General features: G+C 48.6%; 1 protein-coding gene across 7 annotated transcripts in view; it reads left to right on the top strand.

Annotated features, from left to right (window-relative positions):
- Positions 1 to 17,019, top strand: part of CD300LF (CD300 molecule like family member f) — a 28,247-nt gene that overhangs the window by 8,483 nt on the left and 2,745 nt on the right. The window contains exons 3-9 of one of the 7 annotated variants that reach the window (XM_081804560.1): positions 1,681 to 1,833; positions 9,007 to 9,339; positions 10,674 to 10,773; positions 12,707 to 12,819; positions 13,856 to 13,878; positions 14,172 to 14,321; positions 14,731 to 15,529. In XM_081804560.1, coding sequence (XP_081660686.1) covers positions 1,794 to 1,833; positions 9,007 to 9,339; positions 10,674 to 10,773; positions 12,707 to 12,819; positions 13,856 to 13,878; positions 14,172 to 14,321; positions 14,731 to 14,886 — 915 coding nt within the window. In that variant the 5' untranslated portion in view covers positions 1,681 to 1,793 and the 3' untranslated portion in view covers positions 14,887 to 15,529. Of the gene's footprint in view, positions 1 to 1,680; positions 1,834 to 3,865; positions 4,066 to 9,006; positions 9,340 to 10,673; positions 10,774 to 12,706; positions 12,820 to 13,855; positions 13,879 to 14,171; positions 14,322 to 14,730; positions 15,530 to 17,019 lie in introns of those variants that run through there. The other 6 variants (XM_081804559.1, XM_081804558.1, XM_081804557.1 and 3 more) reach the window with 6 other exon arrangements.

Consider the following 17,019-nt stretch of genomic DNA (forward strand, 5'->3'; position numbering starts at 1 on the left):
GAATTCCTCATATCAGTGAGATCATATGATACTTGTCTTTCTCTGTTTGACTTATTTCGATAGTGACCAATGTTTTAAGGTTAATTGTTTTGTTTCAGGATGTTTTGCAAAAGTCACTTCTGCAGAGACTGCTAGACAGGATGCTATTGTGGTCCTGTCTAAGCTGTAAAACAGGATGCTAGTGTGGTTTTGTCTTAGCTGTCCTGGCTCCCTATTTTCTTGTTGGGACCCTGGCCCTGACTACCTAATTGTCCAACTAACTCCTAACACTTGGGTAAACTGGGACCAGGAGCAGAGGGCCGGGCCACAGGCAGGACTTTGAGCAGCTCAGATACTGGTCATTCCTTACCCCCTATGTCCAAGAAAGGAAAGTTTACCCACAACTCTCAAAACATCTGCTCCCTTGTTTTTCAGGGATGTCCCAGCTTGCTTAACTCCTTGGTCATTTCCCCTGGAAGCCAAATACTGCCCTTGTTTGCAGAGGCCGATGTCTCTCAGCATAACTGTACAGTGCAGAGGATGGGCTTGTTGAGCAATGGGGATGGAGGGCTGACCGAGTCCTCACTCCAGATTGTTGATCTTACTTCATGGTCTGGAGATATGTAAAGTGGAAAGCTGTCTCTGGCCACATCCTGGAAAAGCTTGGCTCATCAGCTGCTGTGTTTTTTTAATATGCATGCAAATAAGCCTCCTGCATACCTACTCATTCCTGATTAGGGTGTGAGGGGCTTATGTCCCTCCTTGGGACTCTCTCGCTTCTCAAGATGTCACAGGGTGTGTGTGACACTTAGCAAAACTGGCTCCAGGGGCAAAATATGAGAAAGGGCCCTATCATTTCCTGGCTTCTGTGCTCCACCTTGGGGCTTGCTGGCGTCCTGATGGGAGGGATGGGGAATGGGCACAAAGTTGTCAGAAAGAAGGAGTAAGACAGGCAAAGCTGGTGCTGACCTTCTTCTTACTTCCACAGGTAGTTATTATAAGGCGGGGAATGAGGAATGAGGGGGTAGTAGCCATGAGCAATGAGCAGCTTTCTTCAGGAAGGAGGCCCTGGTATAACTGGCAAGTGTCTGGAGGATTCAGGTTGGCATCAAAATCCACAGGCTCTTACTTGGTCTAAGGCACAGCAATGAGAGTTTCCAGTATGTTCTGAGGACAGAGGCCCCTCTTGCCCATTGGACCAGTAGGTCCCTGCTCACATACCCCTACTCTTTGAACCCCTTTCTTTGTAGTCTGGGGTTCGATACTCTCCACCTCCTCATTCCACTCTCTGGTCTAGAATCTCTCCTCTGGCTTTCGGGCTTGGGCCCAAGCTCCCCTCCGCTGAATTCCTGACCTCCTGGGCTCCCAAGGCTACACCTGAAATTCCATGTGGCTGGTATTGTGTCTCTCAGTTTCGGCTCTCCAAGACTTGTGTGATGGAGCTGGGTTCACTCTGCCCAGTCTTCCCACCAGAGGAGAAGGATTGAGTAAGAGCCAGCCCCACCCATTGGGTCTGTGTCTGCAAATTTCCACCAAAGCCTAGAAAGAGTAGCAAAGTCCTCCTTTTAGAGAATCCTTTGTGGCTGCAGACAGGAGGGTATTTCTAAAAAACTTATTCATGATCACTGAGACTTGCTGCATTGCTTCTTGCCTTGAGATTTCACCCCTTCTACCTCCTTCCTCTTTTCGTTTCTTCACCAGTGGGAAGTGGCCAAAGGAGGAAGTTCAAGAGTGGGGAAAGCAGAAGGTTGGAAGATGCCGGAGCTGGGTCGGAGTTGACTGGCTCCATCAAGGGGGGCTTGTGTGAAGAGAGAATGAACCTGCTGCTGCTCTTCCTCCTCTTCCAGTGTGCAGGTGAGGGGGGCCTGGGTCTGTACCAGAGAACAGCTTCTGGGGCAGGATGAAATGGCTGGTGGAGGGAGGAGGGGGCCCAGCAAGGGGTCCTTCTGGGAAACAGGCTCCGTTTCTAAGAAGTTTCTCCAAGTAGTGAATCTGTGTGTGTCATCCACCCTATTCCTCACCCTACGCAAGGCATAATTCCTGACCACCCAGAGGTTGATTTTTCCAAATGGACTTGGACTGATGGGCCCCCCTGGTCTAAGAGAAACAGAGGAGCCCTGGTTGCTCAGGAGAGCTGGTGAACACTTGCTTCTGCACTGTCACCTTTGAGAATGCCTTATGAGGAAGGGAAAGAGTGAGGATGGAGGCGGCTTTGGAGGAAAGAAAGCAGGGAGGGACACGTGGTTCTAGGCATTTGGGGTAGAAGGAAATAGTAGAAGTTGCTGAGGGGCTGAGATGGGGATGGTGGTGGAAGGAAACTGTAAGTTGATGGATACCATTTTGATTAAAAATTAAGGGGATTTTCTTGACCTGGAAATGCTGGAGGGCCGCAGGGCTCGGTTTTGGGCTTCTCTCTCTAGAGCTCTAGAGCCATTCCCTCACTGATCTCCTCTCCTCTCTTGGCTTAAATACCACCTCTATACAGATGATGCCTGATGTTGTAACATTAGCCTGGACATCACCCTGGACCCCAGAATCTTTTAGTCAACTGCCCATTCAACTCTCCACTAAGATGTTGACATTTCAAATGTGACCTGAGCATATCTTCCCCTCTCGAATTCCTTTCTCTTCCATGTTTGTGTTTGGCAAGCTTTGTGTTTGGTACTTTTCTAGGTACTCGGGCAAAACCTGAGGTCATTCATCTCTTCTCTCATATCCCATAATGATCCTTGGGAAATGCAAGCCAGATCCTGTCTTTCCTCTGGTCAAAACCCTCTAATGACTTCCTATCCTATTCAGAGTAAAAACATAGAGTTCTTCCAGAAGCTAAAAGGTGCACCACCTTGTTCTCTCACCGCATCATCTCCCTGATCACCTCTTCTACTCTGCTCCCTCGGCTCAACCCACTGCAGGCAAAATGGCCTCTTAGATATTCTTTGAACATGTTAGGTACACTCCTGCCTCAGGGCCTTTGCACTTGTTGTTCTCTCTGCCCGGAATGCTCTTCTTCATATAGCCACTTTGATTCTCACTGAGGCTTGCACTGATAAGAAACCTCATTAAAATAGCAATTCCCCTGCATTATTTTTCTCTATGTCTGATTCCTCCCTTCCCCCACCTTGAGAGAACATAAGACATAGGAAGGCAGGGATTTTTGCTCCTGCAAACACACGAGGTATAGATTAGACAAATAGCAAGTATTAGTTGAGTGAGTGAATGTAACTCATGGAGAGGGAAAAATAGGATTACCATACTCCCCATCTTTCTTTTTCATAGAACTGAACACTTGAAACTCTTGACATTAGTTGTAGAGGACATGCATTGCTCATGAGCACGTAAAATGGTGCAGCTACTTTGGAAAACAATTTGACATTCCTCAAAATGATAAACATGTGGTTACCACATGATCCAGCAATTCTACTCCTAGGTGTATACCCAAGAGAATTGAAAACATATGTCCATGTAAAAACCTGTTTGCAAATGCTCATGGCAACATTACTCATAATCGTTAAAAACTGGAAACAACCTAAATGTACATCAACTGATGGAGGAATAAATAAAATGTGGCATACCCAGACAATGGAATATTATTCAGCTATAAAAACAAATGAATACGGACACATGCTACAACACAGACCAACCTTGGAAACATTGTGCTACGTGAAAGGATCCAGGCAAAAGAGGCCATCTATTGTACCATCCCATGCCTATGAAATATCTGAAATACCTAAATTCACAGAAACGGGAGGTAGATTAGTGGTTGTGATGGGCTGGGGGAAGGAGTAAGGGAGAGTGACTGCTAATGAGTCAGGGGTTTCTTTTTGGGGTGATAAAAAGGAATTGGGTGTGGTGATGGCTGCAGAGCTTTGTGATTGTCCTAAGAACTGCTGAGTTGTACACTTTAAAAGGGTGAATTGTGTGGTATGGGAATCATATGTCAGTGTGAACATAATCAAGGAGCAGAGGAAAGAATCAGGAGTGGTGGAGTTCTCCTGGTAGAAAAGTCTCTGGGTAGCATTTGGCATTGTGTGGATCTGAGGCTCTGGAAGAAGGTGTTCACGGCAAGTGGACAGCCCTTTATGATTTGTGAGTATTTTACGTGGTCAAATTTGATCATTCCATCAGTCAGAGAAATGAAAATGATACTTCCAAGAAGTGGTAGGTGCTGTAAGGAGACCTGAGCCAGGTGACCTGACACAGTGAGCCTCAGGGAGCAGGGGGTTGGTGCTATCGATGGGGTGGGCTGCAAGGAGCCTCTGGGAGGAGATGTCTGAGCAGAGGCCTGGAGGACGAGAAGGAGCAGGCACTTAGGATCAGGGGCAGGTTTTCAGGCACAGGCCAACAGTGAGCACAAAGGCTGTGACAGGGACATGAGCCTGGCCTGAGCAGGCCTGAGGAATGGACGAGCTGTGTGGCTTCCTCACATGCTTCAGAACAGCCTGGTGGGGCAGACTGGGAGAATATCACTGTGTCTGGGGGAAAAGTCTTAGGGGAGGAAAGTGACATGTCCAGGACCGTAAAGCTGGTAAAGGCAAAGCTGGGATGGGTCGTAGGAATGAAGAAGGCAGATCTGGGTGAGCCTTTAGGCGAATCAGCAGGGCGGCGGATGCACAGAAAGGACTGCTTCTTTTTTCCCCCTGACATCTGGAAACAGGGGAAGTTGGTGAGCAGATGTGAGAGTAGCGCAGCTGTGTGTGTGTGTGCGCGTGTGCACCCACGTGATCAAGGCAGAGTGGGCACATCAGCTGGAAGCCAGCAAGCACAGCTGTGTGCTAAGCAGGAACCTGGTCTGTGCTGTGAACCGTTGTGCCCCCCTCAGTAGCCTCTCCCACTGAATTTCCCATAACGAGCAACCAATTTACCCTGCACTGCTTCCCACTTCTAAAGAGTTCATTGTTTCCAAGGTATACAAGGAAAAAACACCAACCAGAGTTCCCACTGGCTTTACAGCCTTCACTTTCTGTGAGAAAGGAAGAGATTGGTATCCTGTACTTTCAGAGAAACAGCTGCTTTGTCCACCTTCAGCCTCGCCATAAGCGGTGGCAGACGGGGACAAGACCCACGTGTGCTGGCCCAGAGTGGAGACTGGCTGACGTCCTGTGCTGTGTTGGAGTTGGGGTCCATCCTGTCCCTCTCTGCCAGTGAGCCTGTCACCTCCCCCTGGGGCTCAGCTTCTTCCTCATCTAGGATTACTCCCGATCCACTAGTCTGGGAGTAACCATGCCTGTTGAGGATGCTGCTCCTTGGGGCTCAAGGCTGCCTTCTTTTTTTTTTTTTTTTTTAAAGATTTCATTTATTTATCTGAGAGAGAGAGTGAGAGAGAGGGAACATGAGCAGGGGGAGCAGCCAGCAGGGGAGAGGGAGAAGCAGACTCCCCGCTGAGCAGGGAGCCCGATATGGAGCTCGATCCCAGGACCCTGAGATCACGACCTGAGCCGAAGGCAGACGCTTCACCGACGGAGCCACCCAGGCGCCCCCCTCGGGGCTGCCTTCTGTGTCAGGAGGGTTCAGACAGCAGGGCTGGTGCTCTGCCGAGGTTGGTGGGGAGTGGGCCCCTGGAAAGATGGTTCCAGGAAGCGAGTGGAGCAGACAGTTCAAGAGTGGGGGCCCAACTCCGGTACTCAGGTGAGATGGGTGAATGCCACCTTAAGAGTTTCCTAAGGCTGGGACACTTCCAATTTTATCATCCACCTGAATTGCCTCTTTGTGACTTGCCTTTTCTTGCTCCAGATGCTCCAGGATAATCTCTCCATCTCAAGATCCTTAATTTAGTCACATCTACAAAGTCCCATTTTGCCGTGTGAGCTTTACCGTATTTTACAGGTTCTGGGGATTAGGACATAGACATCCTTAGGAAGCCATTATTCTGCTCACCATGCCACGGAACTGCCCTCTCCAGGCATTATTCCCCAGCCCACCCCCCGCCATCATTTTGAAAGTAATAAATGCTCATTGTTGATACTTAGGAAATTACAGAAAAAAAATGAAGAGTTAGGAAAAATAAAAAACTTTATGTCCCTGATCTTAATGCCCAAAGCAACCTGATGTTCATTTAATATTTTTACTTATTTCCTTTTAATCTGTTCTTCTATGCATATTTTAAAAGTTGGTTGAGATTATGCTGTATATGATGTTTTAAAAAAACATTTTCACTTCCTTTGAGGATTTTCCACATAATTAACAGTATTTCTAAGCATAATTACCAGTGTCTGCATTATATTTCATTGTCTATTTATTTCCCTAATTGATGGATGTTAACCTTGTTTCCTTTATTTTTGCTCTTTAAATAATTATGTAATGAATCTTGGTGCATATGTTTTTGTTAGTTTCTCTGATTATTTCCTGAGGACCAAATCCTAGGCATACGATCACTGGAGGAAAAGTCATGATTATTTTGATACATAATTGCCACATTGCTTTCGGTAATGGTTGAACCCGTTACATCCTTACCAGCAGCTTCTCCGTGTGTCCCTGCCATGTCACCCATGTCAGCAATATAATAGTCACAAAAACTTGGTTGGTTTCTTAAGTGAAAATGACATCACTTTAAAGTGTTTTCATTTGCTAGATTATGTAAATGGAACACTTCCAATTTTATCATCCACCTGAATTGCCTCTTTGTGACTTGCCTTTTCTTGCCCCTTACCAATTTTCTAAATGGAGCCTTAATGTGCATCTTTTATACACTCTTTCAAAAAAATGATTATTAATCCTTTTCTACGTTATTGGTTCTAAATATTTCTTGCAGTCTGTTCTTTGCCTCCCTTCAGTCGTTTTGGGGGTATATCCAAGTGTTACATTTATAAACGGCCAAATTCACAGACTCTTGCGTGATGTCTTCCATGAATTTTTAAACTTAGAAAGTGCTCCCTTGGGCGCCTGGGTGGCTCAGTTGGTTAAGCGACTGCCTTCGGCTCAGGTCATGATCCTGGAGTCCCAGGATCGAGTCCCGCATTGGGCTCCTTCCTCAGCAGGGGGTCTGCTTCTCCCTCTGACCCTCCCCCCTCTCATGTGCTCTCTCTCTCTCTCTCTCTCATTCTCTCTCTCAAATAAATAAATAAAATCTTAAAAAAAAAAAGAAAGTGCTCCCTTTCGGGCACCTGGGTGGCTCAGATGGTTAAGCGTCTGCCTTCAGCTCAGGTCAGGATCCCAGGGTCCTGGGATCGAGCCCCACATCAGGCTCCTGGCTCAGCGAGGAGCCTGCTTCTCCCTCTCCCTCTGCCTCTCTCCCTGCTCATGCTTTCTCTCTCTCTCTCTCTGTATCTCTGTGTCTCAAATGAATAAATAAAATCTTTAAAAAAAAAAAGAAAGTGCTCCCTCTCATTCAGAAATATTATAAAGGCTCACTTCTGTGTTCTTCTAGTTTAAGAAGTGATTTGCTATTATATGTTGACCTTCTTAATCTCCCTGCGTTTACCTAAGTGGAGCACGGGGAGAGGTGACAGGATCCAGCCACACTTGTGGGAAACCCTTCCCCTCCCCACTTATCTTTTTAGTGTCCTATGGTACAAAAGGCCACACATTGTATGACTACGTGTACATGAAATGTAGATTTCAGAATAAAGAAATCTATAGACAGGACGTAGGTTAGTGGGGGAGCGAATCAGGAGTACAGGGTTTCTTCTGAGGTGATGAAAACATTCTGGGAATAGAGGTGATGGCTGCACAGCTCTGTGAATAACCTAAAAACCCCAGAGTATATGCTTTAAAATTAAGAGTAAAATTTATGATATGTGAATTATATCTCAATTTTTAAAATGGACAAAAGTAAATTCTTAACCTTAAACACACTTTGATTCATTTTAGAAAGGAAGAAAATTGATCACTGTCTTTAACTTAGCAAATTGGAAGAGCACAAGTAGTAATCTTGAGGAAAGAAGAGGAATAAAATCACATATATGAGAAATTAATAACTTAGGAAATAAAAACTAATCTCAAAAGTGGTTTAATGCAGGAGAAAAACAAGGAAGAGATGAGGAGAAACAGAAGGAGGACATCCTGCAGCAGGTGTAATCCACACAAATCACAGACCACATGTGGTCAGAACGTGTAATAATAACAGATACGGACATTTTAATTATAAAAGGATACTTCCTAATGCAGGACTTTATGCTAATACATACTCCATGAAATAGGTTAAATTTCTGTGAAAAACAAACCAAAACAATAGAACAGATTCAAGAACCATCAAAGAACTTGAATATTCAATATTCAAGGGAATTCAACAATATTCAGAGGGAAAACACTTTCCAGTAATCAAAGTATTTGTCCCAATAACGAATTTGCCAGGTAGTTTTGTAGATAATTTCTTAGGATTCTAAAGACACAGAAATTCCTTTGCTCTATTTATGTACTGATCTCGGCACATGGAAAAGATATAAATCTGCCAGATTAATTGTGTAAAAGGAGCATCTCATATCAAACCTCAGCAGACAGCACAAAGAAAATTCCAGAAAAGAGCCTTCCTTAGGACTATAGGGCTGGAGCTGAGTACTGACAGCCAGGGTCAGCTAGCAGGTGGGGTTTGTGTGGCCACACTCCATTGCTGGTGGGGACATTTCGAGTGAAGCCAGTGTTTTCAAATTGAGAGGTTCCACACAAAATCCGGATTCCTGGCTACTCTAGAAAAATGAAAAGATCTGAAGCCACAGAGCCCGTATCTTGCACGAGGACAATAGGCTGAAGTGGACTGGGGCCATGCCTTCCGTTGGGTCATTTTCTCTCCATATGACATTGACCACAGGGAGGGGGAGGAGTGGATTATTGGAAGCTGTCATTGCTCAGTGTGGACATTTTTGTTTCTCTGAGATGTATAGTTGTGCTCTTAGGTGATTTCTGTGGTGGCTTTGACCCAGTGGAGTTTTGAAGGACAAAGATCTATCTTGTGGAAGGTGTATTCCCTCTTTGACTGTTACTCAACTCATCAGGCTCTTGGGTTTATTGGGGCTACTTGTGATGCAGGAGTTTGTGGCTCTGCCCTCAAGGGGTGGAGTGGGGTGTGATAAGCACATGGCTTTGTGTTTTCAGGCTCATCTGCCCTCGTAGCAGTGTCCGAGGCAGTGAGTGGCCCAGTGCGGGGCTCACTGACCGTGCAGTGTCGCTATGAACCCGGGTGGAGGACCTACAATAAGTGGTGGTGTCGAGGAGCTGAGTGGAAAGGCTGCCATATCCTCGTTCAAACCGATGGATCAGAGCGGGACAAGAAGGGTGACCGAGTGTCCATCAAGGACAATCACAAATTGCGCACATTCACCGTGACCATGGAGGAGCTCAGGTGGAACGATGCAGACACTTACTGGTGTGGGATTGAGAGATCTGGACCTGACCTTGGGGTTCAAGTTAAAGTGACCATTGACCCAGGTAAGAGTTTATGTGTGTGTGTGGATGTGTCTCTTCAGGACCTGCTCTGTCCTGGTCTCTGAGGTTCCTCTCCAGTGACTTAAGGCCACTCGGAGTGAACTGTTACACAGGGGGGTTGAGTCCTGAGTTCTTCTAGGACCCCAACTGACCCCATGGGTTGGGAGGGACAGGGCTTCTCTTAGATGCTCTCATGGCTCCCAGGACCTCCTCCAGGATGGGATCAAGCCTTTCTGGGCACCTGTTCCTCTGCACAGCACAGTGCTTGAGTCTATTGTCCATAGAGATCAAGGTCATGGTCCCAGTTTCATCCGTGGACCAAAGGACCTTCTTCCTTGGGACCCAGAGAACCCAATTCCTGCTAATGCTTTCCTGGACCTCTGGTGCCCACATGTCCCTGCTCATTCTGGAGTTTGGGGCCAGGCTATTCCCACTGCCTGTTCCATGCCCAGGCTGAGAGGGAAGAGGCCCAGCACAGTGGGGGTTCTGTGGTTGATTCCTGAGGCCCGAAAAGGCCTTCCCCGTCAAAAGGCTGCATTTCTGGTGCCTGAAATCCCATTACAGGCCATATATGCATTTGGGTCTAATGATGTTCTCTTCTTAAGTACTTCTAGAATGCAGACACTCCTGGCAGGGGGCAGCTCAGAGGTCCCAGTGCCTTGGTTTGAATGAGCTGGTCTGTTGGGCTCTGCTTCTCTGACCCCCAGATAAGAAGCACCGGCTCACAGGGCCCTTGTGGCCAGGGGACAGCATGGAGTCTACAGAGCCCCCACCCTACCTGGACCTGTGAGGCATGTTACTGCTGCAAAGGGTAGCACTTTCACTGTCTCACCGAATGTGGAAAATGTTCCCGAGAAGTGACTCTCCTCCCTGTAGAAGCTTAATAACTTGCCCAAAGCAAAGGCTCTTCCTGAACATTGTGAGTTTGTTCAGGGGTGGTCCTGACCTTAGAAGTCACAGATCTTGGGAGCGTTAGCCACCAGGCCAGCTCCTCCTTCTGCTCCTGTCCTTTCTGGATAAACGAGACTGGGGGAGGCATTGGCAGACACCTTGTCATAAGCAGTGGCTGAACTCCAGCTGCCTTTGCCCTGAGGTAACATTAGGCCCCCTCTAATCTTTCCAGGGCCCGCTTGACATCCTCCCTGGACCTGTACCCAGTCCTTCCTGCCCCTGAGGCTGAGTCTCCTAGTGGCCAGGGAGATATGAGCAGTCCAGGCTATAGAACTTTCCCATGGCCCAGCTCCAGGCTCCCCCGCCCACCCCAGGCTCAAAGCCACGTGGAGGGCCGTGGGCAGGTTAGCAGGCTGAATAGTGCATAATCTGGTTTGTATGCCTAGCACCAACTACAGTATCAACCACCACCACCTCAACCACCATGTCCGCAGCACCAGCAGAGACCAAAGGCCCCCCGACTGTGAGCCACGCCTCCAATGGCAGGTAAGCCAGCTCCGGTGCACGGTTCCCTGCGGTCGACTTGGCCCAGACTCCTCCAATGAGGGGACCTTTGCAGTCCCAGGTGCCAGCCAGAGCTTGTCCCGAGACCATTTTCCTCCTTTGAGAGGGTGAGGAGGCCAGGGGCTCTTCCCACTTGCTATCAGGCCCCACAGTGTCCTTGGAGCCCCTCAGATCCTTCCTCCTGGAGCCCAGTACAGTTTGTAGATGTGTTGGTGCATTCACTCTTCTATCTCATTTTTACTGAATTAACTTCTACATGGCCAGCCCTTTGTTGAGCTCTGGAGGCATAGACATGGAGCTGCCCCCCAGGAGCTCAGAGTGCAGGGTGGGAGACTGATGAGCAGGTAGTCAGTGCAGATGGTGAGACCACTGTGTGTGTGTGTGGGGGGGTACCAATATCGTAGGGCCACAGGGGCAGCTCTTGGTCCAAATGCCAGGAGAACAGGGAGGACTTGGAGACATCCTGTTCCCCCTAATTACCGTTATGGCAAGAATAGCAATACCGATGTTTGCCCCATCTCGAGAGCACCTGTCAGCTCACAGAGGGCTTTTCTGTCCATTGTCTGTTAATTCTTGGACCCTGCTTCATGAGGACGAGCAGGCAGATACAAATGCCCATTTTATAGAGGAAGAAACCGAGTCTCTCTCATGCTTCTTAGCACTCTGCCCAGCCAATGCAGCTGAAGTGGCTTTCTGGAAGCTCAGAGGCCTCTTCTCATCGCCTCCTTGGCCCTTTTGACTTTGTTTCTAGACTTGCTGTGATCTCCTTTTGCTGGGCTTTCTTGTAGAATGTGGATGGGAGGTCCCCAATTCTTCTACCCCCACCCAGGACCCCCTCTCTTCACCTCTCCCATTTGCCCTCTGTTTCAAAAGTTTCTTTTTACTAACCTGCTTTTAATAAGTAATAGTTAAGGAGTTTCCTCTTTTGATGAATCAAAGCTGTATATAAGTATCAATTAGGGTCTTTGATCAGCATGAGATGGATTCATTCATTCATTCAAATAATTATTGAGCCTCCACTCATGCCTATCACTCTCTTGGGGAATACAAGAGGGTACTAGGAAGAACAGAATGATCAAGCTGTCTGCATTCCAGGTACTTACAATTGAAAGATAATTAATGTGCCAGATAGAGTTAATTAATTCATCGATTGATGAGTTTATTCTATAAATTCTGTGACTAGTGATGAATAAGAGATAGTCTTTGCATTAGACTCAGGCTCAGGCTGCCTTAACAAAGCACCACATCCCGGGCCACTTCAAGAACAGATGCTTATTTATACACAGTCTGGAGGCCAGAAGCTGAGATCAAGGTGTCAGCATGGTTGGTTCCTTCTTGGGTCTCAAAAGGAGAATGTGGTGGCTTTTGGCCATCCTTGTCACTCCTTGCTTTATGGCACTGCGACCTCAATTTCTGCCTCTGTTGTCACATGGCCTTCTTCCTTCGCATATCTGTGTGTGGCTAAATTTCCCTCTTGTAAGGACACCAGCTATTGGGTTAGGACCTCCCAATCCAATAGGACCTCATATTAACTTGATTACATCTGCAAAGATCTTATTTCCAACTAGGTCACCTTCACAGGTTCTGAATGAACATGAGTTGTGGGGATGGGGGACACTCTTTAATCCAGTACAGCAGGGGCAAGTGTAGAAGTGGAGAGACCTTTCCAGAGCCCGTTGCCGTACAATTTCCGTTAGGTGTCTAGACCCACAGGAACATTGTGGAACCCTCCTATCCTTTAAAAAAAATTCTTTTTTTACCATCTCTGAGGACACCCAGGAGTGGGGTTCCCAGGCTAGAAACCCCAGGCTTGCAGGTCAAAAGGTGTGTGGCCCTCCTTGCTACCAGGTGGCCGGGGTGTGGCCCAGAAGCAGGAGGTGGGCCGGGGTGCATGGTGTTCTTTTATTGTTTCCAGTGCTAACTCCATGAAGCTCAGCATCCTGATTCCCCTCATCTTGGCTGTGTTGCTGCTTCTCCTGGTGACGGCCTCACTCTTGGCTTTGAGAAGGATGAAGCCGCAGAAGAGAGGTGATCAGATATGGCTGACGCTGCACTGGGGCTGGGCTGGGCTGGGTGGGAGTGTGGGGCTGATGGCTGGCTCTGTTTCCACATTCTCACGGTAAATGCACCCCCCTCCTCAGAACTCACTAGGGTCTCAGCTCTTTTGGGGTGCTCTCCAGCACCCCTCTCCCGTCACAGCCTGGGGACTCTTGTAGTCAAGGAGGAGTGGGGGCTCATTCTTGCTCATCATGTTTCCTCCCCAGTGTATGTCTGCGACCTAAGTTCTAAGTACTTTCTGTGCTCCTCAATATCTAGGCTTTTGAAACTAAAAACCAGGAGAAAAGAACTTATTTCTGTGTTGTCTGTAAAATTGGGGGTGGGTGGGCAGAGAGAAACAGGAACCACAAGCATATGAAAGTTGGCCCATCAGATGCTGACCCGGCTTGTGCATCTCACTCAGAGGGCAGCCTGGAGGGGACATTCGTGTGCTAGGATTGGCCAGGCACCAGTGATGCAAGGAGGGGACAGGCTCAGCCGCCCAGCAGCCCACAGCCCACCTGAAGACTACCTGGAATTCAGTGGGACAGAGGCGACAAGACAGATAGAAATCAAGTACCGTGGAGCCGAAGACGGAGGGATTCAGCACCCTGGGTAGCTGGGAAGACAGGTGTGACTTTGAGTTGACTCCTGAGTGACCAATCTAGTAGAGAAATGGGGTCATTCCAGGCAGGATTTCTGGCAGAAGTTAGTCTGAGCCTGCAATTGCACAGAAGGAAACTTAACCCCAGGGACGCCAATTGGTGGCAGGGCCACCCGATCAGCTGATTGCCGTTCTGTGATGTGGGGGAGATGGGCGAGGTCTCCTTATTTCTCAGGTGGAGAACTGAAAGCTCAAAGAGGTGAAGTGACCAATGTCACAGGGTGTGTCATCCGAGGAGTCAGAACCAGGCTCTGAGCCTGGAGCCCAATTCACCTCTTTTCTTCCAGATTTCTCTTCCCCAGACCTGGGGGCCCTGCGAGTCTATGGGTGGGCTTTCTAATTCTGATTGTTTTTGTCTTTTAGCTGCTGGGATATCCCCAGAGCAGGTAAGAGAGTCCCTGAGGTCAGACCAGAGACCCCAGACAGCTTCTTTCTCTCCGTCCTCATTTTCCTTCTCCCAGGAGCACTGAGGTCCAAACATATCAGACAAACGATGTGCCCAAGTGTCTGTGTGTTCACGGCCTGGGAGGATGGGGGGTGGACTCTGGAAACAGCCAGAAGGGGGAAGGGCTGGAAGGGAGCAGGTGTGGGGGTTGCAGAGGAACCTGGGAGAGGGGGACCCAGGGAAGCACAGGGTCTGTGTCCCTCTGGGGAAGACGACCTGGGCTTTCTTTCCAAGGTGGTCCAGCCCCCAGAGGGGGAGCTCTGTTATGCAAACCTGGCCCTGGAGCCAACCAGCACCTCCCACAACTCCTCCCAGAAGAAGGCCTGTACAAAGTCCTCCTCCTCTGCCCTGGATGATCAGCAGGAAGTGGAATATGTCACCATGGTGTGTACTTGGTGGGGCTGCTGTGGGGCTTGGAGCCAGATCTGCCATTGCCCCTGCTCTGAGGATGGGCTTTCTCCCGCCCGTGGGGGCACAGAGGAGGAGGGGCAGGTGCTGGGTCAAGCCATAGCCATTGAAAGACTTGCCTGTGTAGCTCCCCCAGACTTTGGGCTTTTGGAAGTGTCTCCATAGCACTGGGGGACTCAGAGTCCCATTCGACATGGCCCTTATGCTTGGCAGCGGAGACCTGGACAGGCCTGGGATTCCATGTGAATTGTGCTGCCCTAGCGTGGAGTGGAGGGAGGGTCTTCTGCCCTGAAGGCTCTGTTCCCCCACCTCATCCAAGTCCTCCTCCTTCCCTGGACAAAGCCTCTTGCCTGCCTCTCTGACCCTGTGGGAATCTTTATTACAGGCCGCCCTTCTGAAGGAGGACATTTCCTACATGGCTCTGTCTTGGGAGGCTTTGAATGAGGAGTCAACCTATTACAACATGAACTACCATGTTGCCCACGTTCCCAGCAGGAGCCACGAGGAATCCACGGAATACAGCAGCATTAGGAGATCTTAGCCTGAGCTCCAGGCTCCCCTCTCAAACCCCACATGAAGCCTGTGAGCATGTTCCTGCTCTGTCTGCTTTCTGCCCCCATTCACTTCACGAGGACCAACCAGGGACTGAAGCCTCGGCCTTGTCTCAGGGGGCTTTCGGGAGGTAGATAGGGGTCTCTCTACATCCCTTTTTCTCCCATACAGCTTAAGAGGGGGTTGGGGATACGCTCTGGAGTTGCTGAGGGAGTAATAATGATAATGATAATAATAATAATTAACCTTTATTTATTGCTTAACATGTGTGGTGGGCTGAATAATGGCCCCCAAAGTTCTCTGCGTCCCAATCCCCAGAACCTGTGAATATGGCAAAAGGAGCCACGTGGATGTATGAAGTTGGGGAGAGTATTCTGGATTCTCCAGGTGGGCCCTAAATATAATCACAAGGGTCCTTGTAAGAAGGAGGCAAGAAGGTCATAAGAGGAGAAGGCAGCCGATGACAGAGGCAGAGGTTGGAGTGATGTGGCCAGAAAAGGCAAGCAATGGATTGTCCCCTGGAGCCTCTAGAAGGAGCCAGCCCTGCCAGCACCCTGACTTTAGTCCAGTGAAACAGATTTTGTCCTGGCCTCCAGAATTATAGGAGAATAAATTGATGTTGTGTTAATGAATTCAGTAAACGTGTGGTCATTTGTTATGGCATCAACAGGAAACAGATATGCTATGTGGCAGGCATCTTCCCCAAATTCTCTACCCCCAGTAACTAGCTGAATCCTTGCAACAACACTATGAGGGCGTCTTTATCATTGCCTCCATTTTACAGATGAGGAATCGAGGTTCAGAGAGGTTCAGTGATGTACCAGGTTTTATCGCTAATTTAATTTGAACTTGGGCATTTGGGCTCCCGAGTCTGGCGTCTGGGCCACTGTCCTGCATGGCACGTCTAAGGACGAGGGGGTGGGAGCACTACTCGTGCAGGGATTGTTAGCGAGTATTCACAGGTGCCGGACTTACCACCTCTGTTCTAGAGTCCTGGCAGCCCTCCCTCCAGAGTATGTCCTGAGTCCCAGGATGGTGGCATGGCTCGTTGTCTCTGTGGTTACCGGCCAAGTCCAAGCAACCAGCCAGTCCCCTGCCCGCTGTCCCTCTTTCCTTTCCAGCCCCAGAGACCATACTCCTTCCAGCAGCCAAAGTGATCTTTTTAAAACACAGACCTGGTCACTTGCTGCTTATCACCTTCTGGTGGCTTCTTCTGCATGCAGCAGGAAGTCCCGGGGAAGCACGGGTCCCTGCCTGCCCCTATGACCCCAGCTCCAGCCACTCTCCTTTTGAAAAGATGAAGCTTAAGAAAAAAAAAGAAAGAAAGAAAAGACGAAGCTTGCTCTTTTCTCAGGGCATTGACACTTGCTGTATCTTCTTTCTGGAATGTTCTCCTCACAGATGTGTGACCAGTTAGCTTCTTTTATCATCACATCTTAGCTCAAATGTCCCCTCCCAGAGTAGACTTCCCTGACCACCTTAAAGGCAGTAGTCCCTGCCACCACCTCCAATTTCACTCTGTCCTGTTGCCCTGTCTTACTTCCTTCATAGCAGGCACAGCTTTATGAACTTATTTATTGGCATGTGGGTTTATTGTTTCCCCCCTCCACTAGGCTGTAGTTTGCCTGAAGGTGAGGACTTAGTCCCTTACTGCTGTATCCCCCTGCCTAGTTTTAAGGTCACATATATTGCGGATTCTTGAATGTTTTTATGTTGCCTTGAATGAATAAATAATGCGACAGTCCAGGCATGGGAACACGAGGCAAGCTTTCAGGAGCAGGGACACCTGAGTCTGTCATTCTAGGAAAAGGGTCCTGAGCCACCTGGGCAATCAAAGGAATTTCAGCATCAAACTCCCAGAAGCATGAAGTGGAGAGATTTCTTTCTCCCCTCCTAAAGCCAGGGGAGGCAGGAGGGGCCATGATTCCTCCTAACTGGAGGACAAAGTTCCATTACTTCACTTAGGTCTCTTTTGGTGGGTGCTGGGATGAAGCATCAGGGAAAGGAGTCATGGCTTGGGTAGAAATGATGAGCTAACCTCGGGCTACAGGCAGGCGCCCCAGCAGGTACAAGGGCTCTAGTCATGTTTATGGGCTGCTGTTAGTGTGTCCTGGGGTTGCCC

The sequence above is a fragment of the Leptonychotes weddellii genome, chromosome 15 (genome assembly GCF_054177405.1).
Source record: "Leptonychotes weddellii isolate Sample4059 chromosome 15, ASM5417740v2, whole genome shotgun sequence".
Taxonomy (NCBI): domain Eukaryota; kingdom Metazoa; phylum Chordata; class Mammalia; order Carnivora; family Phocidae; genus Leptonychotes; species Leptonychotes weddellii.